General features: G+C 41.8%; 2 protein-coding genes across 4 annotated transcripts in view; one reads left to right on the top strand and one right to left on the bottom strand.

The window, feature by feature from the left end:
* Positions 1 to 1892, bottom strand: part of TDP1 (tyrosyl-DNA phosphodiesterase 1) — an 83635-nt gene extending 81743 nt beyond the window's left edge. Inside the window, exon 1 of the mRNA XM_029239740.1 lies at positions 1788 to 1892. The gene's annotated coding sequence lies outside the window, so the exon portion shown is untranslated. The remainder of the gene's footprint in view (positions 1 to 1787) is intronic.
* Positions 1893 to 3068: 1176 nt separating this feature from the next.
* The window catches only part of EFCAB11 (EF-hand calcium binding domain 11), a 164462-nt gene continuing 140778 nt past the window's right edge, over positions 3069 to 26752 (top strand). For all 3 annotated transcript variants that reach the window (XM_029236765.1, XM_029236764.1, XM_029236766.1), the window contains exons 1-5: positions 3069 to 3281; positions 3974 to 4069; positions 7721 to 7766; positions 20716 to 20817; positions 21694 to 21784. In XM_029236765.1, the coding sequence (XP_029092598.1) occupies positions 3069 to 3281; positions 3974 to 4069; positions 7721 to 7766; positions 20716 to 20817; positions 21694 to 21784 (548 nt within the window). The remainder of the gene's footprint in view (positions 3282 to 3973; positions 4070 to 7720; positions 7767 to 20715; positions 20818 to 21693; positions 21785 to 26752) is intronic.

The following is a 26752-nucleotide window of genomic DNA, read 5'->3' as shown; positions in this document are numbered from 1 at the left end:
AATGTCTCTATTCCTGCTTTTGAACACATAACAGATTTTGGGCTCTTCTGCAGGCAGTAACACTTCGGTTTAACATCAACAGAAGGTATCTTATGGCTCCATTACATTTACAATAACTGAAGTCTACTTCTAAAAGATAGTGTTTATGTAAAAGTGGGTTCAAATGAAAATGTTACGCAAATAGTAGTACAGATGTTGAGAGAGACAAAACTGGGGAGGAAGCAACCGATCACATTACTGAAATTTGGCAAACACTGCGTTAAGCTACAATGCCAAGGAGGGTAAAAATCTAAAGAAATTCTACCACCACATGCCAACTCATAACATTAGAGTGTCTATTAGATCCTAAAAAAAAATTTGTGGATGCAAATGGATACTCCTCTTAAAGCTGCTGGCTCCTCCTCTCCCCCTACCATCCCAGACCCAGCTGGGCTATTTCTTTTACGCTTCCAGCTGACCCTTCTTATAGAGCTTGCAGACCATCAGGAGGGCATGGGAGTCAATCTCAACTGAGGCCAGGTGTGGCCAGTAGTGGGCAAATATGACTCCAATTTCAAATCCAGTCATTACTAGGTGGTAAATGTGCACTTAGGCAAGTTACTTAACTGCTGAGCCTCAACTTCCTCCTCTGTAAAACGGGTATCATACCTACCTCCCAGAGTATGTTCATTCGAAAAATATTTATTGAGCAGCTACTATGTGCCAAGCCCTAGGAATAAGAAATTAACATAGAAACAATTTGTCCTAGAAAAGCTTCTATTTCAAGGAGAAAGGAACAGACTGACACAAACAAAAATAACCAAAAAAGCCAAGATATCTTTACAGATATACATTATGCTTTACAGGTATGAGAGAGTAACAGGGATGCCCTTACCTTCGACTATCCTGAATTTAACATCTAAGTGAGCTCTGAAGGGTGAAAAGGAATCAGCCAAATAAAAGTGTGGGAGGGAAAGAAGAGTATTCCAAGTGAGGGAACCCAACCTGCAACGACCAGAACAAGGGTGTAGTAACTCCAAAAACACACAGAAAGACTTGGGTAAGGAAGACAGGTAGGTGGTCCAGGATGAAGGGGTTGGGCAGGAGTAAGTTAAAGATCCTGGATTTTATTCTAAGAACAGTAGGCCCCACTGAAGGGGAGTACCTTTTAATAAGAAGGGGAGTACCTTGGTCCGATCTACTTTTTTAAAATATTACGTTCCCTACAACTCTGTATGGAGAATGGTTTGGAGGGAGACAAAAGTCGAAGTGAGGCGGCTCCTGCAAGGACTCTGGTAGCTCATGAAGGCGGTCGGGATGGAGTGAAGTGGGCTGATTCCGGGGTACACTGTTTTCTGTGCGCTCACCTTTACTGGGCATACACTCATTTCACGCTCACAACTGTTTCCATTTATGGGGAGACTAAACACAGAGGTTAAGTGCCTGGCACAGAGTAAGCGCCCAACATGCTAGTTATCACTAACTCTCCAGACCATCTGCCTACTACGTGGAGGAGCCAGAATAAGAATCCGCGGAGGGGTACCCCTCCAGCAGGACTCTGGTCTCCTCAAGCAGCAGCTGCTCGCGCCAAAGAGGTACTGTTACTGGAGAAAGCCGAGGCCCAGAAGGGGGCCCTACCTAGTGTCTTTACAAGATGCTCCGCTTCCCTCCGGATCCACCTCCAGCCCCGCGGGACACTCAAGAAATGGCCGGACGCCGGCTTCCAGCGCTCCAGGCCGGAAGGAGCAAAAGCGCGGGCAGCTGCCGAACGCGCACCGGAGGCCCCGGAACCCGCGGCCTCCACTCACCTGAAGCCCCCAGAACGCGTAGCCACCTAGGATCCCGCCGCTCCGCCGCCACTCGCGCCTGCGCGCGCTTCAAACCCTCCAGCCGGCAGCGCGCGCAGAGTGGCCCTGCCCCTTCCCCTTCCGGGACGCCGGCAGCTGGGTCCTAAAGCCCTCCGGGTCATGAGGGGCTGAGGGGGCGCTCCCGCAGGAAGGGGCGGAGAGAAGACCTGGCCGCCTCCAGCTCCCCTCTCACCCCCTGGGCGCGTCTCCTAAAAGGGGAAGAGAGGAAAAGAAATTTCCCTCACTTCTCCTGTAGTTAATTAGCAAAACTCATCCGCTTTGCAGAGGTTCTCATAGCTTCAGACTCCCGGAGCTCGAGGTGTGTGTGTGGCGGGGGGGTGGGAGGGGGTGGATATTTTAAAGGCAGAGACAAGATAACCTGAGAGGTTCGAGAAAGCTGAGGGCTGAGACCGGTGTCCCGGGAGGAGTGGGTTCCCCTGGGGGAGCGGACTGTAAAACCTGCTGTAAAATAAAAGGTTAAACGAGCTCCCTTAGACTCAACCTCGAATGCCCGTTTCTTCGTTGAAACAGGCGCGTGTGCCTGTGTGTTGCCTTTTTAATCTTACTGATTTGTCAGGAGAGGTCTGAGATAAACTCCTTTGCAAAGCGGAACCCTCGCCATATTCCTTGCCTTTAATAAGGATGTTTGCTGTGGAATTTGGGTTCCACAGTGCTGTTGATATTATTCTCAGAGTTTCCTTCACACCAGGCACCTCTCCTAGAGGACTGAATGAAATAACTTGGGGTAAACGTCCTAAGGGCTCACTTGGTTCGTTTATTGAAAGTCTGTTTTGTGCCAGGTACCGTGCTCAGTGCTAGGCTTATAGGGAGGACGGAACAGACACAGTAGCTTCCCTGGAGGGCTCGATTCCCATGACTTGCTGATCTGCACGGGAGCCCCGGTCTTGTTTTGATTGGTTCCTTTTATGCTTTGTTCACACTCTTTTTGTGTCTCCTATAATGTTTAGCATAGTGCCATTGATCAAAATTATCAAAAATAATTTATTACAAGGTGTGGGGGCAGAAAATGAGAAGAATCATGCAGGACACGTTGAAACAGCACCTGGGTGTGCGGGATCCACAGCCGCGCGCCAGGAGTTAAAGGGACGAGAGGGGCGGAGCCAAGGCTGGGGGCGTGCCTGGAAGCCCCTCCGCCATAGGCTGTTCCAAGGAAACGTTATTAAACAAAGTCTCTGGCCAATAGAGCAGCGGGGTCAACGCCAGTGGCTCGCAGGCCGTCCAATGGGAGAAGACGTTGGAGGTACCCGGCCAAGTTCAGCTTCCCGAACTGCGGGAAGCTTGGCGGGCTGTCGCTGCAAGCCGGGAGTAGGCCGCAGAGGTCGCGAGTTCAGGCGTCCCGACTCTCGTGTGGCTGTCGCGATGTTTTTCTCCCAGGCCGGGGCCCGGCCGCGGAGGTGGGAAGCCAGCCAGTCGGAACACAAGAAGTGGGTGGAAGTAAGTGCCTGGAGGGCTGTCTCGGACTTAAACTTGACCCGGGACTTTCACTTCCGTCACCCCGCCTGGCTCTCGCTCAGCTTTGTTGCACAGATAGGGGCTGGACTGTCCTTCCGAAGTGTCATGGTTAATGACCGAGGCAAGGGCTGCAAGGCTTCTGGATCCCTGTCCAGTGTTCTACTTCCAACTTCTTCTTTTCTCCGCGACATAGTCTGTGTATAACAAGCTGTAATCTCCATCTCTCCTCCCGCCTTTCAAAGCCAGGCCTTTTGCCTCACCTTCCCAATTCTAGGATTGAATTTTCGGTAGAATTTATTCGAACGGTTTAAAGGAATTAACCCAGCGATTAAGTCGTTTGCACTTTTGGGGGGAGTAGGGGGAGTAAATTTTAGCACATTAAGATTTCTTTTTCTTTTTGGCCCTGGGGGCAGCATTCGGGATCTTAGTTCCCCGACCAGGGGTAGAACCCGTGCCCCCTGAAGTGGAAGCTAGGAGTCTTAACCACTGGTTCTCCAGGGAAGTCCCAGCAGATTAAGATTTTTTGAGGATTAAAATTAGGATAATGAAATTCCATTTCCCAGCCCTACTCTTGGCTAAGTTTTAGGTTTGGAAGGTCTAAACTTAATATAAGTTAGTAATAATAGAACAAACGGTTTCTGTCTTATTAACTAAAGATATTTGCTGTTCTTTAGGTATTTAAAGCATGCGATGAAGAAAACAAAGGCTATCTAAGCAGAGAGGACTTTAAAGTTGCTGTTGTAATGCTGTTTGGATACAAGCCCTCCAAGGTAGAACTTTCTTTTGTATTTGGGGACTGGGCTGACAATACAATAGTGGATGGCTTCTAAATAAAGTGCAGAGGGCTAGCTTAGGATGTTTATGAAGCAAACCGCTGCCTTTTGAGCAATTTCAGAGATGTGTCCAGTGCTGAATTTTACTTTTGTCTTAAGAATCCAACTCAGGAATGAATTAGAATCCATCAAGACTAAGTCACCAGGCTGCTAATAATATTAAGTATGAGATGCTAGTGAGGTTCCAAGAGGGAAGCCTGGGAGTGGGATGTTGGTAGCAGAAGGAATTCACAGAGGAAGTGACATGCAGGATTTTTTTTTCTTAGATTAAAAAAAAAAATTTGCTCCATTTAAATTATGAAAATAATGCATTTACATAGCCAAAAAATTAAAATGGCCCAGAAAAGTATAAAGTTGGGTGTAAAATCCCCTCCCTCCGTACCAAAGGGTCCCACTCCTCAGGGGTTACCATTATTAACAGTTTATTGTGTATCATCCCAAAATTTCCTATGTATTGACAAACATGCCTAGCATTGTATTGAAAAGTGGGTGCATAGTATGCCTATTTTATTTTAACTTGCTTTTTTCACTTCACAATAGAAGAACATAAAAGCACACACACCACATTAAAAAAATAGTTGCTTAGTATTCTCTTTAGCTAGTTTCCTTGTTTTGGTCATTTCAGTTGTTTCTATTTTTCATTCCTACAAATATTGCTGCCGTGAGCATTCTTTTATAACTATATCTCTGCTTGTGGATATATCTCTGTGGAATAAATTCCTAGAGATACAAGTGCTAGGTGCATTTGAAATTTTGTTGGGCATTGCTCTCCAGGAAAGGTTGCACTAATTAAGGAGAGTTGAGCTGAACTTCAGTGAATCTCCCATTTTAGTAGGACAGGTTTCCTATGCCTCCTGTCCTTGTGCTGCTCCTCTTGTCTGTTACATCCACTCTAGTGATGGATCCCTCTTGTTAAGCTGCTGAACTGGAATTAATCAGGGGCAAGATCTTGGCCAGGTTTAAGAAATTCAGTTGCAGGCATCAAACAGAGGGAGCACTCAGGGCTCTGCCTGGAATGTCATCCCTCCTGCTGTTGTTAGACAAAGTGGCTGGGCAACTACTTTGGCCCAGTTGTTCCCTATGAGTGGGCTCTACCTGTCTGTCAGATTGCGGGCCCTGTAAAGCCAGGGACCACGTGATGTCCCACTTCTCTGTTCTTCATTATGCTTAAACGTATTACAACTTCATTGTTAATATGTTCTGTTGATATAAATATGTCCCATGAACCACCCAGGTAGGTTCAACTGCTAGGGTTTGCTTAGTTACTGAGATGTTGATTATGGAGCTTCAGGGCTGGCTCCCAGAAATTGCAGCTCTCCTGTTAACCTGCAGTCATTTCAGCTGGAATTCCAGAGCAGGTCAGCTAAGTGGACTCAGCTTTTGAAGCATTGAATTTAACCCAGGTTCAGCTGGAAAGATATCTGGTCTCATTCTACCTTTATCACCTTTGTATCTACTTACTTGATTTTAATTTTAGAACATGTAAGTGAGGAATTTAATGACAAGTACAGAGATATGGTAACATATATACATACACACCATCAAATTTAACAGATTTTTACTTGTGGTTGAGGTTTTGGATTTTATTTTTTAATCAAAGGAAATGCTTGTTTACTGCAGATCGCTAAACAGTGAAATACTGATATAGCAAATCACCTATACACTTAACAATCATTTGTAACAATCATGAAGTTTTATTAAGTGACACTTAATGTATTCCCTCTGTGAAATTTAACAGATTTTTCCTCTTATAATAGGTTGAGGTTTGGGGTTGTTTTACATTGAACATTTATTACAACTAATTGGTGATGTGATAAGATGTGCTCACGTGGCCTGAATATTGGTCACAATCACAACAAAGCTTAATCCAGCCCAGCAGATACAAATGAAAGTGTAAACTGTGAAGATATGTTTACATACATAGAAGTATGTATAAAAGTGACATTGAAACAACTGTATATCCTTAAAAAACGTAGAGCCCACAGGTGCCATTTTACCTCATTCAACTTGGGGTTTTATTTTTAAACATTGCTTTTCAGCAAACGAAATATTTACTGAATGCAGGTCATGAAGCAGTAAGGCACTAAAATAATAAATCACTTCTGCATTCATGAAAATGTTTACAGAATGAAATTTATTGTGTTCCCATTTAATAAAAGGAGCACTTGCTAGTTGCTAGAAATATAAAGGTGAATAAACATAGACCCTACTTTGAAATAGTTCACAGTTTAGTGTAGAGAGACTTATAAAACTCTGATAAATACTAAGATAGAGAAGAGATTAAGAACAGAAAGGGAGGAGGGCAAGGAGAGGGGTCTAATTCTGTGGTAACTTTAATAGGAATCTGGGCATCATTTAGAGCAGCAGAGGTAGACTCTGATATGAAGTGTCTGGGAGCGCTTTGTGGTGGTGGGAGAAGTTATGCCTTGGTGATTCATGGTTGCTTGTGGTGGCCGTATCAGAGTGATGTGACAACAGGACTAAAGGGATAAGAAAATAAGAAAATTCAGAAGGAGTAAGTTTGGGGGAAAGGCAGTGAGTTCGGATTGGGGCATATTAAGTTCGAGGAGGCTAGAAGCACCCCAAGTGCATTCCTTTTTTAAGTGCTGTGCTGGGTGTTGAGGTGACGGTAAAGATCTGCTCTCAGATTGTGCCACCTCCCTTAGATGTAGGAATCTGAAGTTGGGTGGAGAGGTGAGGGCTAGAGATAGATTTGGGATTCCTCACAGGTGGTAGCTCAAAGCATGAGACTGAGGTGGCATTGCCCAAAAGGAGTATGTGGAGTGTGAAGGGCAGTGTCCTGAGGGGAGACATGGGGGGCGTACCCACATTTAAGGGTCGGTGGGGACTCCATGAAGAAGATGCACTGGGAACTGGTTGTCTGGGAGGGGCAGGAGGAACCAGGGAAGTGCAGGGCATGGAATCCAAGGTGGAGAAGCTACATCAGATGTTGCCAAGGTTCTAATTCCATGATGTTTATAAAGCTCTCTTAACAATGTGGGAAAACACTTATGTTTTAATATTTAGTGAAGGCAGGTCCCCGAACTTAATATATAGTGTATTCTCAAATATGTTTAAAAATGCATGGAGGGGGGAAAAAAAAGCTGTACTAGTCCTAAATGTTAACAATGGTTTTCACTGGATGGCTGGTTATTTAGATGTTTTTCTTCATAATTAAAAAAATATTTTTCATGTTTTCTACATCATGTTACTATTACAGTCAGGAAAAAAAATTTAAACCCATAGAGCCCATTGTAGCAATTGCTTGTATTTGTCTAAAACAGAAATGTTACCTTTTAGGTTATTCTGTATATGTGACAGTCAAGTTGATTTTATATGATAAACTGTTTTGGTCAATGCAATAAAGTTTTGGGGGCCATCAGAGTCTGTAGTAGATCAGCATCTGGTATCTTATTAATAGAAGAGAAAAATGACTATTATAGCTGTCCTGTGATGTTACTTGTCTGCTGGATTCAACGAAGTTGGTTTCTCATAAAATACATTCCTTCCCCGCACCCCAGGAATTAAGAACTTGTACTGTGAAAACATTTGATGAAATTGTATACCCTATGCTTTTTTCTTTTCTAGATAGAAGCTGATTCTGTGATGTCCTCAGTAGATCCAAACACTTCCGGTAATGTGAAAGTTCATTTTTAGTACTCTTATTTAGACATTCATGAAACTACAACTAAGAACAAATATAGAGGCTATAAAGCATTATGTTTAAGCAAGTCTTTGTTTCTGATTACCCAAAAAGAACGAGGTTTGGTTCTTTTAATTTTAGTTAATTAATGTATTCACAAGCGTATGTTTATTGTAGGAAAATTTTAAACCACTGAAAAGCGTAAAGAAAAAATGTTGCTGATAATTTCAACATCCCGCAGATGATCTAGGTTTTCTGACTTGAGCAGCTGAGTGAGTGGAAGTGGCACTTCCTGAAATGGGAAGACTGGGGGAGAAGATTTAGGGTTTGGGGAGTGCAAGAGTTCAGTTTTGAATATGTTGAGTTTGAGAGGTTTTGGTCGATGATGTGAAGGCAATTGAGCTGTATGAGTATGGAATTCAGAGGAAAGATCTGGGCCACAGAAATAAGTTTGAGAGTCATCAGCGTTTGGATGGTTTTGAAGCCATGGGAGTGGATGAGACGCCTTGAGGGAGAGTGTAGACTGAGACCCGTAGGAACTATAACCATTAAAAGTCAGGTAGGGGATGAAGAGATGGCAAAGGAGACTTAGGAGGAGCAGAGGGGCCAGAGGAAGATCAAGAGTATTTGATCAAAAGCCAAGAGAAGTGACTATTCCAGGGAAGAGGTATGGTCAACAGTGTCCAATGCTGTTGAAAGGTTAAGTAGCAAAAGAACTGAAGAGGATCCGTGGAGCTGGCAACCCGGGGGTGTCGGGTGATTTTAGGAAGAGCAATGTCACCACGTCATGGGGGCACAGGCCAGGCTGCAGTGGTTTGAAGATAAAGGGAAAGTGGCAAAGTGACAATGTGAGTAGATAAGTCTTTCAGTGGGTCCAGTAGCTGTGGACCAAGAGCTGTTTGCTTTGCTTTTGTTTGCCTTTTTTTGGAACATGAAGAAGATGTTTCTAAGCTTAGCAGAATGATCTAGTGAGGAGGGGAAAGGCAAATGAGACAGAGAGATAACTACCTATTGTTGGAGGAGATAGGGTCCAGAGCATGCTGAATTGGCTTTTCAAAAATTCCTTTTTGGGGGGATGTAATTTAAGGCTTACGGAAAGTTGCAAAATAAAAATAGTACAGAGTATAGCTGTATACCCTTTAGCCAGATTCACTTACTGATCATATTTTACCCCATCTACCGTCTCTTCTGCACTTTCTGCCTGTTCTCCATCCTCTCGCTGAGCTGTCCATAACCACAGCACACCCATCATAAGTTTATATTGATACTTGTCTTTATCTGCTTTACCATCTATATTGCAATGTTGTCACTTGATCTGATTATGTCCTTATTAGCATCTTTCCTCATTTAATACAGGAATTAGTCCTTGGTATCATGTCTCTTTAGCCTCCTTTAATCTGGGATATTTCTAGAGACTTTTTTTTTTTTTAAAGAAGATGTTGGGGGTAGGAGTTTATTTATTTATTTATTTTTGCTGTGTTGGGTCTTCATTTCTATGCGAGGGCTTTCTCTAGTTGTGGCAAGTGGGGGCCATTCTTCATCGCGGTGCGCAGGCCTCTCACTATCGCGGCCTCTCTTGTTGCGGAGCACAGGCTCCAGATGCGCAGGCTCAGTAGTTGTGGCTCATGGGCCTAGTTGCTCCGCGGCATGTGGGATCGTCCCAGACCAGGGCTTGAACTCGTGTCCCCTGCATTAGCAGGCAGATTCTCAACCACTGCGCCACCAGGGAAGCCCTTTTTTTTTTTTGCCTTTTTACAACATTGATATCTTTGAGGAAATAGCCCACCCCTCATGGTTTCCTATTTTTAGGAACAGCCCTCATCTTGTGTTGTTTCTCTGTAAGTAGGTTGAGGTTAAGCACCCTCAGCCAGAATCCTATCTGGGTGATATGTCCCTCTCAGGGCGCCACATCTGGAGGCACACGATGTCTGTCTGTCTCCTGTAGATACTAATTTTATCACCGGTCAAGACGTTGTCGGATTTCTCCATTGTATTATTTCTCTTTATATTTTCTTCCCTTGCAACTAATCAGCCTGTGGAGAGACACGTTCGACGTTGCAGATATTCTGCTTCTCATCAAAATTTCCGCCTGGATTTGGTATCCATTTATGATTCTTGTCTGATCCAGTTTTTGCCATATGATTACAAAGTAATGATTTTATAATCCCAGTGCTTCTTTCAGTTAGCCCTTGGCATTTTTACTATAAGCGAGAGACTTCCCGTCTTCTTGATTGATCAATCTATTTCTCTTTTATCAGTATGGACTCATAAATTTGTATGTTTTTAATGATTTATAATTCATTACTATACTTAATTACTTTAGTGCTCCACTTACCACAGATTTGGCTATTGAGTGCCTCCTTGAGCTGGCTCCTGTGTCCTTTAGACTGGCTTGACTTTTTTCTTTTTAAAAATCTTTTTATTTATAAATTTTGGATTTACAGAAGAGTTTACTAGATTATTTTTTGGATACAGGTTTGGTATCACATATTAAACATGACTTTTCGAACAATATTATTGCTAGGAGAAGTTGTTTTTGACATACTCCCTAACTTGATAGAATTTCCCCAGGCTTTAAATTTCATGTTAAAAATTTTCACGCTTTCAGAGTATTCAAATGTTGTTTCTTTGCTGTTCAATTTAGGTTGTAACTTCTTGGTGAAGCCTTCCTTACATATTTTCTCTGGGTTTCTATGTGAATATTCCATTCTATAAAGATTTCTGTCTTCTGGCAGAAGGATTTCCCGCATTTTTTGCATTGTTAGGGTTTCTCTCCTTTAGGAGTCCCCTGAGAGTCAGTGAGTGATTCTGTCTGGATGCATGTCTTACGCTGCTCTTGCTTATGTAGTGTTTCTACATAAATACGTGTAGTTTGCCAAAAGCACTCTCACATTCATTATCCCCAGAGATTTTCTCCCTTATGTGTGTTCTTTTGTTCTGAATTAGGGATTTGACGTCACACGGAAGGTTTTCTTTCCTTAATCAGTTCTTTGATGTACAGACAGGTGTTATTCTGGAAGAAAGGTTACCCATGTTATTTACAGGTGTAGTGAGTTCTCTGGTGTAAAGGTTGACTTCTGAAAAAACCTTCCACATTCAGTATCCTGAGTTTTCCCCCCATATGTATTAGCTCACATTTAGTAAGGTATGACTTATACGCATGTGTTACGTTCATATGGTTTCTCTATGGGTAATTTGATGTACATTGAAGGGTAAATTCTGGCAGAAGGTTTTCCCACCTTCATTACATTCTAAAGGTTTCTCTTGAGTGTGAGTGCTCTGATATAAAATGAGGACTGGTCTGTGGCAAAAGGATCTTCCAAATGTGCGGCTGTTAGTTTCCTCCCCTGCCTTTTCTTTTTTTCTGATGTTTGAGAGAGGGTTGACTTGAGGCTGGAGATATTTTGTAAATTTCATGAACCTTTCCTCTCCTTCCTGAGTTCTCTAATGCTTGGATTTGGACTTCCTGCAGAAACAGTTCTCACATTTTTGCAGTCATGGAGCTTCCTTTTAATATTAGTTCTGATGTACATTAAAGCTTTAGGTTTTGAATGAGGTTCTCTACATTCCCTTCATGTGGCCTACCCCACACCTGAGTTCTCTTATGTATAGTGAAGACTGCCTTATTATGGGACATTTTCTCAAATTCATAATAGTCTAAGGATTGCTTCAGGACTGGAGCTTTTGATGCTGAAAGTAGGCTTCCCTATGAGGGCTTTCTGACTTTGGTGATGTGCTCTGGGACCTGCTCCCATATCACATCCCTTGCATTTAATATCAGGGATATTATAGGTACTCTCACATCCACTTCCCCATCAAATCATTAGGATGCTTCCTGTCACAGCATCTTTTCCTGATAATTAATTTTTAAGTATATTTCAAAAGGTTACAAAGTAAGTTAGTCATCTGAGAAATTCAAGGGAAGATTGGGTTGGAGGAACGAGATCAAAGTGTAGGTGCTTAGTACCTTGCTCCAGAATTACTGTGGAAGGGGTTTCCTTAGTCTACAAGCTTCCAGGCTTTTCCCTTCCTCTTCTGGTCCTGATATCAACAGCAGATTAACTTTCTCAAAGCATCACTTTCTTCATGATTAAAGGAGTAGACTTAGCTTCAATTCATGTCCCCTTGAAAGGGGAGACTCAAGACCACAGACATCCCAGGGAAAGAGTAAAATAGCCATCTTCGCAGGAAGTCACTGCTGAACTCTGAATGCCGCTAGCATAAAATTTTTGCATTAGGACTGTTAGTGAACCAATTTCAGACCAGCTCCTTCATTTCTCCCTTTCAGTGACATGAGTCACATTTACATGTTATTTTTCTTACAGGGAGAGAGTTTATACACAGATTATTTTACCAAATATATTATCGAAGAGAGTTTATACACAGATTATTCTACCAAATATATTATCTCTCTCCTTAATGTTTTGATCTTGAAGAACTGAAAGGTTGGCCTTGGCTTTCTGGGAGCTATTTATTCAGGTAATCAACTTCCCAGAGTTCTTCTGAGTAGCTGTGACTTGGGAATTCTCCCACTAGGTGTAGCTCTTCTTACATCCAGACAAGGTTGTGCCATATCTCCAGCATGCAACCCCAAAGGACCCTCCACACAGAGCCCATTTGCTGCCCAGCTTCCTGGGGGAAGGTCCAGACTCACATCCTGTATTGAGTCTGACTGGGCAGAGCCCTGATGATGCACACATTTCATACAGTACCTAAACCTGGATGCCCAGACCCTGCTTCCCAAGGTCTCTCTAAAAGGTGGGTCGTTTCTGTAGAGGTTCCTTGTGAAAATTAAAAAGAGTGAAAAGTTAAGACAAAGCCATTAGAAGAGTAGGATGTCTCAAGGGAAGTCACACTGCCCTGAATTTGAGGGCAGCCAGAATGAGTAGCAAAAAGGTGTTAATGACATTTTTAATGCCTATAACTTAACAAGCAGGTGAGTATCAGCAAAAACTGTTTAGGCACCAGGAACAAGGAATTATATTAATGGGAGAAAAAAAAAAAATCAAGCCACTTGTTTAAGGAAGCAGCAGATCAGTGTTGGGATTGGTTCCAATACACACTATTGCTACCTAATTTTAGAGGGTTTTATTTCTGTTCTCTAAGGGTATAGAACATTTCATATCTCCTCTAACTATAGAAAATGAAAGAAGTTTGCAACTAGAAGAGCCTAGAAAACAGTCATATATTTCCTTTTTTAAAATGAGGAAACTGAGCTCCAGAGAGGAATAAAAAATCTTAATCCTGGCATTTGATGGTTCTTTATTGGTTTATAAGATACTTTTACATGTGTTACAGTATTATTATTATAGATAATAATTATAGCTTTGATTCCCTGAGTGTTTACCATGTGCAGACTCTGTGATGAGTATTATGCATGGATTGTTAAATTTAATACAACTCTATGTTAGGATTATCCCATTTTATAAGTTAAAACAATCCTGAAGCTTAGAGAGGTTAAGTAATCTGTGCAGGGTGGCAGACCACAGTAGTGTAATCTCCAAGCTTACCCTCTCAACCATTTGATAAACCCTTCCCTTGAGGTTAATAGTGTCATGGATCATATTGATGGAGCTGAGGCCAGTCTTCACTGTCCTGGGAACTTAATGAATGAATGAGTCGAAATCAGGAGTGGGTCAGTACACAAAACACAAATCACAAGGTTCTGTGCAGCCGCTAGAGGCTGATGTCAAATTTGGTTCCGAGCTACTGAGTGTCCAGATCAAACAGGGAATCACAACCGAGTGCAGAAGTCAGCATCCACACCACAGAAACCCCTTTTCTAGAGAGACATAGTTTTCCCCGATGTGGGATATTTCCCCCACGATGTCTCGTGGAGGAGAAACTAATAAGTGGACACTGATGTCCACAAACTGTTCAATAATTACAACAGTGAAGTCTGTAAGGCCGTTTCTTGAACTTTTTTTCGGCATAGGCCTGTGGTTTAATGCCAAACATGTCTGGGCAGTTCTATGAAGGGCAAGACCATGTGTGATCTCAGATGGTTTGACTTCATTGTGGGATAAATCGTAGAGCATTTTATATGAATAACAACAGCTAAGATGTATAAGACTTTTGCTTAATCCGCCCAATGCACATCGCCCCACTGCATTCTCACACAGCTGTGTGTTTTTATCCCAGATCTATATAAAATATGCTTGAGGGAAAAAACCAGAACAAAATATCAGAATTTTGTTTCCACTGGGTGATTAGATCATGCTTTTTTCTCCCCTTTCTTTCTGTTTTTTTATATTGTTGCCCTTTCAATACACTGAACATATTTTACTTTCGTACTTAGAAATAAAAAGCTTTCCAGGAGCTTACTTTTAACCTGCAACTTTAAACAATGGAAAAATCAAAGAGATTGATTCATTACAATGGTGATGATGGACTGTTTGACTCAGTCATGCTATCCAGGGTCAGTTTAATTGAAAAATAATTTGTGGATGATGAGGTTAATGGCTTTTATTTATTGCTATCTTGGCTGAGTTGTTTTGAGCCAGATAGTTGACTATAAAAGTATTCTTTTCCTAAATTTAAATGTCTGTTTTCTAGTCTTCTAAGTTACATTGTAAACACATTTTTTGTATTTGTTTTGTGTATATTTTGTTGTTTTGGGCCCCTATCTAAGGAACTGAGGCCGCGGTATAGCAGGTGTAGCAGGCTGTTGTTTGACTTCAGATTTCAGTTGACTTCTTTGTTCATTTCTATCATCAGGAAACACATACACATTATACTTATCTTATCTTGAAATCATAGGACCATTTTGTGGTATCGCCCACAGATATTCCCCTCTCAATTAATGTATTTAATTCCCCATTTAAAGATGATGAGTAAGTTTCCTTGTAGGGGTAAAAAAGAATTAGGAGACACTGACCTAAAGACACTCTTTAAAAATGTCATTTGATAGGGAAGATTAAAGAAGTATTGTCACTTCTGTGATGGCCAGATGTCACACGAACACAATAGACAAGACCTGTAAGGGTTTCGAAGGGAGCGGCACTCCCTTCCTGCCCGAGGTGTGGGCCAGAGCCGGATGTGGAAGGCTGGGTGGGGTTTTCAAAAGGTGGAGAAGCAAAGAGGAGAACAGGGAGAATGAATTAAAGGCAGATGCCAGCTGCGAGCTTGTCCTCCAGCTCCTGGTGCTGCCTGTGCTCTGCTGGTGCCAGCGTGGATGAAGAACTCCGTGCAAATTTAGACTTCCCTGCACATTCCACACCCATGCAAACGTTGCCTGTCATGTCCTGGAGACTTTGCCGAGGTGTCTGTTAATGGTCCAGAGGAGGGGCTTTATCACTCACCACTCGCCCTCCATCACAGGTCCCTCCATCACTTTCTTCTCCTCCGCAGGGTCTCTTCCTGCATGCTAGCCCTGTGGGGTTTCTCCTACAGACCCCCTACTCCCAAGCGTCTCACCCTCTTCTCTCAGATCCCTGCCCCCCATTTTACAGCGCGCCCTTTTGCCGGTCCCCCCCTCAGATTTGCAGGCCCAAGGGGCTCCTCAGCTGTCCCTGTGTTGGTATCAAGTCCTGCCGGAAACGGAAGTCCACACCCCCGTGGAGTGCTGCTTTCTCGTGCTGCCGCGGGGAGTGCGGTGCGAGCCGCAAGCCTGCTGCCCCACAGCGAGCACCCCTGATGGAAGCTGAGAGTTGGAGAGGGGGAGATATAAGGACCAGTTTACCTGGAAGGAAGAGTGAAGCTTTAAATTCCAGAATAAGGGATCGGGGCTTTGCACTGATAACGCTGAGGAACCTTTAAAGGGTTATGAGCAGGAGATGTGCATAATAAAAAAAGATGACGATTCCTGTCCACGTTTGGTAGGAATAAGGTTTCGTTGGTTCAGAATTCTCTATTCCACTGTAACCTGTTTTTACTCTTCCTCATTTCCCTCCCAATGATAGAGTAAAACTTGCTTTCTTCCATTAAGGTGGATTCTTTTCTCTTCATGCCCCTACTCTTATGCGTGTAGCTGGAAGAAAATATTAGTCCTCTGAATTTACTTACCCATCTTACTGTGACAACTCACTGCTCTTGATGCCACGAAAGGCCTTCTGTCCTTACAATCTTTTTATGCGAACACATTCTATCCTTTTTTTTTTCCTGCATGGCCTCCAAAAGTCATAATCTGAATTTTATTTCTCAAACTAGAAAAGGCTTGTATTATACCTTTTAAAAGGCCACTTAATCCTTTTAAGCCCTCATTTTTAGGCATTTTCAATCCCTGGAAAAATTAATAGATGGCCCAATGACTGTGAGCCCTCTCTTTTCTACTAAATCCAGGACCAGACTTACAGTCTAAAACACTTGGCATTTTTATTATTTTCTCTTTCATTCTCCCAGGTTTATTGCAGCTTCTAATTTAAGCTCGCTGTGATAGCCAGAAACTAGATGACTACATTTTCAAGAGGATTTCTCTGTACGCACTGACCCTGAAGCTTAGAACTGTGAGCCACAAAAAAAAGAAAAAAAACAACTTTCGAGGGAAAATTTATATAGTTTTATCGGACTTTTTGAATATATCCACCCCTGTGGTGAAAGATGATTACCTTCCTAGGAAATTGCTTAAAAACAAAAAAGGGGGAAAAGATAACACTTCTGTATATGATATATCTATATCACATGTATTGAGTAGATTGGAAAGTAAAAAATATATATATTCATTATAGAACATGAAGAGTCCATTTCGCCAAGACTAGTTTATAAAATGGAAGGGAGTGCTTTCAGTGATACGGAAAATGCACAGACTTGCAGAGTCTGGAAGGATTCGTAAAGATCATTGGTCCCAGTGGCCTTTGAGGCATGATCCTCAGTCTTGTGTCCTGTGGGGGGCACTTGCAGAGGCACTGCTGGAGAGGGAACGGTGAGGAGCCCACCTCACTGCAAACCGAATAGCTTTGCCTTCATCTCTACACACTGGGCGTTCCTGTTTTAGAAAGAAGAACCTTTCCTACAGCTAAAACAAAGTCAGAAAACTACTGGTAGAGTCCAGCTACCTGGGCAACTTCTGAACACCTTCTGCAGATTAATAATGAACACAGATAAACGTATAGGTCTACGTGGTTCCTGTTGTGATCCCAACGTCTAGCTACAGCAAAGTGTGTTTAGGTAACTTTTATTGCTGGGACAGTTTACAGAGAAGACCCAACCTCGTATTTGGAATTAGAATGTTCTGAACATACTTTCACTCCAGGGGTGGAAACAGGTAATGCATTTCTCATTGTGTATGAAATGTGGTGGTAGTAGAATTATGGAAAGTCTTTGTGAAGTGGTAATTTTAGGTTTGAATGTTGTGACAGCAGGTGGAGCTAGTAGTAGGAACTCTATTTCTAGGCCATTTAAACAGCAGTAAAACATATAAAACTTACATTAATGTGTTTGCATTACAGAGCTGTAGGAATAGCAAACCTTTTATGCCTTGGCTTTGGAAAGTGATCATACTACTACAACATGAGAGCTCAGCTGAATGGAAACTTCTCTATCCTTTTTAGAAAAGGGACTTGCATCGTATTGAATGCATTTGTATGTGTTGCCATCGAAGATTAAGACAAGGGGATGGGGATGGGGCAGTGAGATATGTTTACGTGGTTTAATGTTGACTTTAAAAAATAAGGTATCCAAGCCTGCGGGAAAATAGTGTGAATGAACTTGATTGCATAAATAGAGTTATTTGCATTATTAGATGGTTTCTTCTTTTTAAATGGTAATAAACATATAGTTGAAATCCACATATATTTTCTCCTAGGGAACACTAAAGAACATGTGCTTTTTATCCCCCAAGATATGAAATAAAGACCTGACTACTGGGCTTCCCTGGTGGTGCAGTGGTTGAGAGTCCGCCTGCCGATGCAGGGGACGTGGGTTTGTGTCCTGGCCTGGGAGGATCCTACATGCTGCGGAGCGGCTGGGCCCGTGAGCCATGGCTGCTGAGCTTGCGCTCCGCAACGGGAGAGGCCACAACAGTGAGAGGCCCGCGTACCGAAAAAAAAAAAAAAAAAAAAAGACCTGACTACTTTATAGCCCCAAATACGGATGAGTTTTCTGAATATGTGGTTTAAAATATATCATTCACCACTCATGCACTTTTTTTTTTTCTTGTGAATCTGAATCACACATTGAACCATGGAACTGTGCTTTTTTTCTTACCGTTTCCCGAAATCAGATGCAATTAAATGAAGAGCAAATATTATGCATTCATTTCCTTTTCCTCTGAATTTTGTTTGTTTTTTACTGTGTCATAGGTATTAAGAAATTGGGGTTTCTAAAATGACGCTTTTGCTGGATATGTGAATAAATAGAGACCTACTTTTTGGCATTAGTTTACAGTTATAAGAGCATTTAAAACACATTTTAACGCTTTTTGCTGAAAACTAGAAATAACGTCTTCCTATGATTTATATTTACTTATTCAACAAACATGTGAGGAATGCCTCCTACAAGCAGGTATCTGCTTGGAATTAGAATGTTCTGAACATACTTTCACTCCAGGGGTGGACACAGGTAATGCATTTCTCATTGCATATGAAATGTGGTGGCAGTAGAATTATGGAAAGTCTTTGTGAAGTGGTAATTTTAGGTTTGAATATTGTGTGGATAAATTTTGACAACAGGCAGTCCTTTCCCTCAGTGTGTCTCAGGCAGACGTGTGGCCAAATAGTTACCATGGGACCCAATGAGAATGGAGCTGCATCACTGCACATCCTCCACTGCCATGGGGGAAACGCTAATTCCATACAACGTGTATTTATTAAGCACATGCCAAGCACTCTGGTAGGTGCCAGGAGATACGCCTGCTGCTGCTTTCTTGACTCTTGCTCTTGGTTTTCTCCGAAGCCTCAAACAGCTTACATCTCCAAATTGCAACTCCATCTCAGCACCAACCCCATCCTGCTTCCCCTCGTCTTTCTTATCTCTTTAAATGACTCCTGAAACCACCTAGTCCTCAAGCCAGAACCTAGGGCTTATTCTTGACATCTTCTTTCTCTTGCACTACGTCTGACCCTCCATCTTTTCTGCAGTATGTCTGGAACCTTCCACTGCCCTCCGTTCCTGCTGCCCGCACCCTCGTGACCACATCTGCCAGTAGGATCCTAACGAGTCTCCTTTTTTATATTTTGCTTTCTCCCCAGTCTTTTTTCAAAACAATAGCCAGAGAGATCTTTCCAAAATCTAAATCAGATCATGTCACCTCTCAGTTCAAACTTTGTTGACTTCCTATCGCAACTGAAATAAAAATCAGATTATTTCCTGGGGCCCATGAGGGGCTGTGCGTTCGGGCCCCTGCCCACCTCACCAGCGCCATCTTCACCGCATTCGAGCCACTGTGGCCTGTTTTCACTTCTCCCACTCCCCACCCCATGGCCTTGGCACGTGCTCTTTCCACGGCCTGGAATGCTCTTCTTCCCACCTTTAGCCAATTGGTGTCTTCTCATCATTTAGGTGTTAGCCTAACTATTACCTCCTCTGTGAGATTTCTCCTTCCCCAGAGTCTGCTCTACGGGAGGATTTCTGTGACACGTTTTATACCCTCCTGTTTTCCCCTCGTTGCGCACGCCACAGTTTGTAATTATGTGTACATTTGTCATTGAATCTGTATCATCACCGTCTGTGTCACTAGACCAGTGACCCTTGGCACTGGAATCGTGTGTGTTCTCTTTTCCCCTCTATTCCCAGAGCTTAATGCAGTGCCTGGCACCCAGTGGGTCCTAAAGAGTTGTAAGAGAATCATTTATAAACACATAAAGATAGATGGACTTTTTAAATTTCTGAATCTTTAACTACAAGTAAGAAAAATGTGGAAAATTAAGAAAACTATTTTCTACTTTCTAAAAAACCATCGGAACTATTTCGGGAAATGTGTATAGTTCAGTATACCTCACCAAAATATTCCCTTTTGGAAAGGGTGCAAGTTCTTAAAAATTAGCACGTGGTTATTGTGTGATTTGGGGCTATTTTTAAAACAGTGATACATTTTTAAATGGAAATTCTGACTTGTAAAAACGAACTGCTCTTTTTAGATATTTAGGACTCAGTTCACTAGAATGTTTAAATTCTTGGCTGCATTCTTTAAACCTACTACAAAGATCACATTAGAATTCTTTTTTTTTTTTTTTTGCGGTACGCGGGCCTCTCACTGTTGTGGCCTCTCCCGTTGCGGAGCACAGGCTCCGGACGCGCAGGCTCAGCGGCCATGGCTCACAGGCCCAGCCGCTCCTCGGCATGTGGGATCTTCCTGGACCGGGGCACGAACCCGTGTCCCCTGCATCGGCAGGCGGACTCTCAACCACTGCACCACCAGGGAAGCCCTAGAATTCATTTTAATAGACATTGTAAGCACAGTATCCAATCTCATATGATCATGCTGGGCTCTTTTATTATGAGAATCACAGGAAGCAGAGCCTGAGGCTGCAGAACAGTCATGGGAGGTAGCTAAGGCTGGGGACAGTGCCAACGCTATTGTTTATGGAATGTTCTCTCCACCTTTATCTGCGGTATGCAGTTGGTATTGACTTTTGAGAAACTACTTCTTCGCTCCGATCTCCCAGCTGGAAAAAAACCTGTCGTAATGACACCTGGCTAGGAAAAAAGGGATCAAAGATGCATAAGGAAAGAAAATTATGAGACCTTATTTTATAAGTAGTTTCGGGCCTGTCTGTTAGATCTGTCAGAGGGAAGAGTGTCATACTTTTTCGAGGTCATCATCTTTTATCTCCGGGAAGAGCTCAGTGAGCTCCGAAAGTGTCTATCCTTTTTGCCATCGATTGCTAATGTGGAGTCTACTTAGCTTTTAAGGAAATGTCTTTTCAACTTTAGAGATCTTTATGAATAAATACTACTCACCAAAAATTAAGATAACATTTGTTTGTGGTAGTATCACTTTCCGTTTATGGTTTGTTTCCTTCTTAAAGAGGAAGAAAGTAAATTGTTTTTTTCCAACTTTTAGGGATATTACTTAAGGAGTTTTTAGACATTGTAAGGAAAAAGAATGAAGCTCAACTATATCGGAATGAAATAAGACACATCTTCACAGCTTTTGACAGGCACTGTAAGTATCTTTAAAGTGTTTTGATATAAAAAATGGCTATTAAGGAACTGTGAATGGGAACATACTCAGTAACTAAAATAATATACTTGGAAGGTTATTTTACTGTATTCATTAGCTATTACCTTAGATGTTGGTGTACATTTTTTTTTCTCCATCACAATCTTAAATTCTTGACACTTACGATGGGTGAAATAATATCTACAGTTATATAATTATACAGTACTTATGATTTGCCTGCAATGTAATGGGGACAACAGAAGGGCTGGCCGTGCAGGGATATAGGTGAAGAGCTACTTATGGAAGTTTGGGAGACCATGAGGCCTTTTTTTCCGACTCCTCCTTTGACCCACACATAATTGGAGGAATTGTTTTCCCATGCTGGGGTGGCCCAGAGGAGTAGCTTCAGACCCCCTCCCCACAGAACACAGGGTTGAAAGACTTGTGGAGTCCAGGTTCAGTATTTTGGCTTCTGTAACGGTTTTCCTCTAAATAATAATATAGTTCTAATACCAAGCAAGAAAAAAATGTAAATTTTGAAGAATGAATTATTTTGGCAATTCACAAAGACTTGGAAGCCTAATGCCATTGTTGCAGTGTCTGTCCCTTAGTCCTTTACCTGGGACTCAGGGAATCAGCCAGTCATGGGGCTGGAAGAAACCTGCAGGAGCATCTGGGGCTGTACTGAGGGAGAGTATTACTAGATTCTCAAATTCTTCCAACAAGACAATCTCAGATTACCTTATATGTAAAATCAACTATAATTTACTGCTTTTCTCCTAGTAATAGATTAAAGTCTCACGCATAAGTTATGGCTGAAATAGCAGTTCATGGGGCTGATAGAAGTGTGTGAATGTTATGTATGCTGTTTTCAAATAGATCGTGGATATTTAACTCTGGAAGATTTCAAAAAAGCGTTTAAGCAGGTGGCTCCCAAGTTATCGGAAAGGATTATTCTCGAGGTATTCAGGTAAGGTGCCAAAATCTTTATGTATACCCACCCCTTGATTTACCATTTGCTTTTACAAGTTTTCAGTTTTATGGAGAACACTCATTTATGCTTATTTTTCACTAGTGAACATTTTCATCTCACAGCATATTGTCATGATCCAGGAGAGAATTTTTTTTTTTTTTTTTGCGGTACGCGGGCCTCTCGCTGTTGTGGCCTCTCCTGTTGCGGAGCACAGGCTCCGGACGCGCAGGCTCAGCAGCCACGGCTCACGGGCCTAGCTGCTCCACGGCATGTGGGATCTTCCCGGACCGGGGCACGATCCCGTGTCCCCTGCATCGGCAGGCGGACTCTCAGCCACTGTGCCACCAGGGAAGCCCCAGGAGAGAATTTTATAGTTAGCTATTAGTCCATCTACACCTTGACACTGGGCTCTAAAGTGGGTGGAGTGCTTGTATACTAGGAAGGTGCAAAAATCATTTGTTAGTAGGGGTGGAGAGGAGCAGAAAGAAAGTAGAACTTCTTTGTATATTTATGTATTGACCAAACCCCCCCCCGAAGCTTTATTAATATTTAATATGGATGCTGGTGTTCTCCCATGGTCTGTATTTCATCAGACATGGGTTTCAAATGGTCCTTGAGTTGTCTGGAGAGTAGAGTTGGGTTGATCAGTGGTGGCGCCTCCTTCGTTTGTTTTCAAAGTTATAGACCCGTGTTGCAGTTCACACACACCTGATGAAGTAGATTTAAAGACTATATTATGTTTTCTTTATAAACTAATTCTGACAAAATGGCAGGTGGCTTAAAAGCAGTTTCCGTTAGGAAACTGCAGATTGAAAGTAGTAAGAATAGTGTAAGCACATGCTTGCAAAGAAAATTGCAGAGTTGCCTCTTCTCTGACTGCTAACATGAGTTCCTCATCAACCCTGTTACCAGGTGTGTTAATTAGGGTTTCATACAGCAGTAAGAGCCAGAAAACCCAGAACAACAAAGCTCAAAAAAGAGAGCAATAAACACAGGAGAGTCCAGGGCTGATTTGATGGCAGCACAGCTGTGAAGGACCCAGATTCCTCCCCTCTTGTTGTTCGGCTGCCTCAGCATCTGGCTTCTCCCTCTTGCTTCAAGATGGCTCCCGAGGTTTCAGCCATCACACCTGAATTCCAGCTAGGTAGGCCAAAGGGGAGCAGAAGATATGCCCCTCCTTTTAAGGCTATCCATTATTTCTTCCTACATCGCAGTGACCAAAACTTAGTTCCAAGGCCACGAATAGCTACAAGGGGGAGGTGGGTCTGGAAAATGTAGTCCCTGCTTTGGGCAGTCACGTGCGCTCAAATGGAGTTTCTGATACTGAGGAAGAAGGAGAGAACAGATACTGCGGGACATCTGGCAGGTGTTCCCATGTGGATAAAAGTAATTTCGTGGAATCTGACCGGAAGCCAGCCCTGCTCAGTAGGAATTATCAAGCAGGTTATTTGAAATAAAGATCTGCGCTCACTGTCATTAGCAGTGACATATATGAAATTCTTTTGCTGCATCATTTGCAAGCAGATTATTGAGCAAGCTATTGAAGAGCAAAGGAGTTCAAGCCAGGCGCAGACAAAGTGCCTGAGGCCAGTATTACTTAGGTGATTCCAGAACATCAAGACCTTTAAAATATAGTAGCATCTTTGTGCACACTTTGTGATGAGAAGAGTAATGAAAGTCAATGTATTTCTACCACATGGTGGTGGTTTTTTCACAAAAAGAATTCATTTTACTTTTACAAAAAGACACGTGTCGGTCTTCCCTGGTGGCGCAGTGGTTAAGAATCCTCCTGCCAATGTGGGGGACACGGGTTTGAGCCCTGGTCCGGGAAGATCCCACATGCCGCGGAGCAACTAAGCCCGTGCACCACAACTACTGAGCCTGTGCTCTAGAGCCCACGAGCCACAACTACTGAGCCTGCGCACCACAACTACTGAAGCTGGCGTGCTTAGAGCCCGTGCTCCACAACGGGAGAAGCCACCGCAATGAGAAACCCGTGCACCGCAACGAAGAGTAGCCCCCACTCGCCGCAACTAGAGAAAGCCCGTGCACAGCAATGAAGACCTAATGCAGCCAAAAATAAATAAATAAAATTTAAAAAGACAAGTGTCCAAATTTGCTGACCTTTTTGTGTTAAATGGTTTCAGGAGGTACCCCCTTGTACCACATGTATAATTTTGAAAAATCCACTTAAATATAGCCATTCAAGATAGAAGCAGTCTTTTAACAGTGAGTGGGAAAGTAACTGCTTCTCAAAAGAAATCTGCGTTATTGGGAGAGCATTTTTGAAAATAGACATTTGGCAATGTGATTCTGTTTTAAAAAATGTGTACACCTATTGAAACCTTCATACCTGCATGTTTAATAAGTTAAAAATGGAATGTTCTAATCTGGTGAAAAAGTCGTACAAAGTGTCAGTGGTTTAAGAAAAAAAAAAAAGTCATGAAGAACCTAGGAGCAAGACGGGAATAAAGACACAGACCTACTAGAGAATGGACTTGAGGATATGGGGAGGGGGAAGGGTAAGCTGTGACAAAGTGAGAGAGTGGCATGGACATATATACACTACCAAACGTAAAATAGATAGCTAGTGGGAAGCAGCCGCATAGCACAGGGAGATCAGCTCAGTGGTTTGTGACCACCTAGAGGGGTGGGATAGGGAGGGTGGGAGGGAGGGAGACACAAGCGGGAAGAGATATGGGAACATATGTATGTGTATAACTGATTCACTTTGTTATAAAGTAGAAACTAACACACCATCGTAAAGCAATTATACTCCAATAAAGATGTTTAAAAAAATGTAAAATATTTAAAGTAAACTCATAAGAGCTTATTTTTATTATAAAGTAAATAAAACTTAGAACAGTTTCTGGTAAACAGTAGGAACTCAATAAATGTAAACTATTTTATTTTTAATCACATAACTGCCCAGATAATCCGTAAAATTTATTAATCATCCTCTAAAAAAATAATAATAAAAATAAATAAATAAATAAAATAAAAATTCAAAAAAAGTTTCAGTGGTTTGAGAGCACAGTTTTTAAAAGTATAAAAATTCAATAGCTTTGATAAGTTTTCAAGAGCAACTAATTGGTATCAGGAGCGATGGATATTTATTAGCTGAATTTCAATTAACAATACCAACAAACTAATTAAAAAAAAAACCCTTAAGCTTTTTCATTATCAGAGGATGGAATTAAAAACAGGGATTCGGTGTCATGATACCCTTTTCCCATTTAGATCTACATACCTTTGTGAGGTATCTCTGACAGCCGTTAAGACCAAATAGTAAAACAAACTGAACTTGAAATTGCTCAGTCACAAAGGATTCAACCGAGATGTTCAGAAATAATAAAGTATGTGAAATCACATTGTTCTTGTTAGATGTTATTAATAATTTCAAGTGATGGCAAAAAGTCATTTGCCATTAATGAATAAAATGTTTTTACCTTTAATTCCTTAGAAATTTCTGTATTACATTTTATAATGAACATAACATATTAATATTGTGGCACATGTCCGTATAATCTATACATAAATATATTCATATGCCCACAAATCTTGTACTTCCCAGGATTGCGATCAAAACCGTTTAGAGACTACTACAGTAGACAGCCAAACAAGGCATTTTAGCTAACTGAACATGCCCTGCTTAAAGTCTCATTTGTATTATTATTTATAGCACCACAATCCCTAAACCGGAATAAATGATGCATGATAAGAATTAAATGAAGTTGTGACACCAAAAGAGAGAAAAATATTTCCTCTGAGTGTAAATTGAAATTGGCCAGAGAAACAGAGATGTCTAACTTCCACATGTCTCTGTTTCAGTGGTACAAATAATTTTCAAGAATAAGGAAAAGAAGGATTTCCCTGGTGGTCTAGTGGTTAAGACTCTGGGCTTCCACTGCAGGGGGCACGGGTTCAATCCCTGGTCGGGGAACTAAGATCCTGCATGCTGTGCGGCATGGCCAAAAAAAAAAAGAATAAGGAAAAGAAGAGCAGCTGCTGGGGCCGTTAGTGATGATGCAAATTACATAATGTTTCTAAGGTTAGACACTGTGTGAGTAGCTTGAATAGCTTTGACTTAAGTCACACTTAAGTGTGAATGGAGTTTATTCCCAGGTTCACAGTTACTCAGAAGAAAGCTGATATATGAAGACCACTATAAAAAGGCAGCCAGAGAGGGAGACTTCCAATACGACCAGAGTCAGCTGTGGTTTGAATGATGAAAGAAGTTTTCACAATCTTCAATTCTTAGATTGCCAGATTCTTCCCAAAGAAACTTCTAGGACCAAGAGTAGTCTCCAGAAGGCTTGTGATACTTGCTCATATCACACCTTCATTTTATAAGACAAACCAACCAACCACAACAATAAAACCAACTAAACACCCAAAACAAACCTTCCAGAAAGACAGACTTGAAGCATAAGGCATCAAAGAATCATTTCATCTTGTAACTTGATGGAAACACTGGAGTATCATTCATTAAATCTGAGGGCTTTACAAGAAGTAAATGAGATATGTTTATAAAGTTTGTGAATTGTTCGCTAACTACTCTGGTGGTGTTTACTTTTAGCGATTTTTTCATGAATAAAAGCAACGTGGTTTTTTAAAAAAAAGTATATTGTCAGTATTTGTAATATTCATAACCTGTTCTGCTATCATAACCTTTTTAAAAAAATCTTAGTTCTATAGTTAAATGGATTCAAAGCTCACCTCCAGACTTTGTGCTATAGTTTCTGCTAAGCTGAAGTCTATCCTCTAGGTAGGGTTCATAAGAACTATATTCCCTGGTGTCTTCCATGTTCAACAATGTTTATCTGAGCCATTGTCCTTGAATAAAAACATATAATAGATTGAACATTAACATTTTTAAAAAATTAATTAATTTAGGGGCTAGCCTGGTGACGCAGTGGTTAGGAATCCGCCTGCCAATGGAGGGGACACGGGTTCGAGCCCTGG

This window comes from Monodon monoceros, unplaced genomic scaffold (genome assembly GCF_005190385.1).
Source record: "Monodon monoceros isolate NGI ecotype Baffin Bay Population unplaced genomic scaffold, NGI_Narwhal_1 Super_Scaffold_21, whole genome shotgun sequence".
In the NCBI taxonomy this organism is placed as follows: domain Eukaryota; kingdom Metazoa; phylum Chordata; class Mammalia; order Artiodactyla; family Monodontidae; genus Monodon; species Monodon monoceros.
This window is presented reverse-complemented; position numbering and strand designations above follow the sequence as displayed.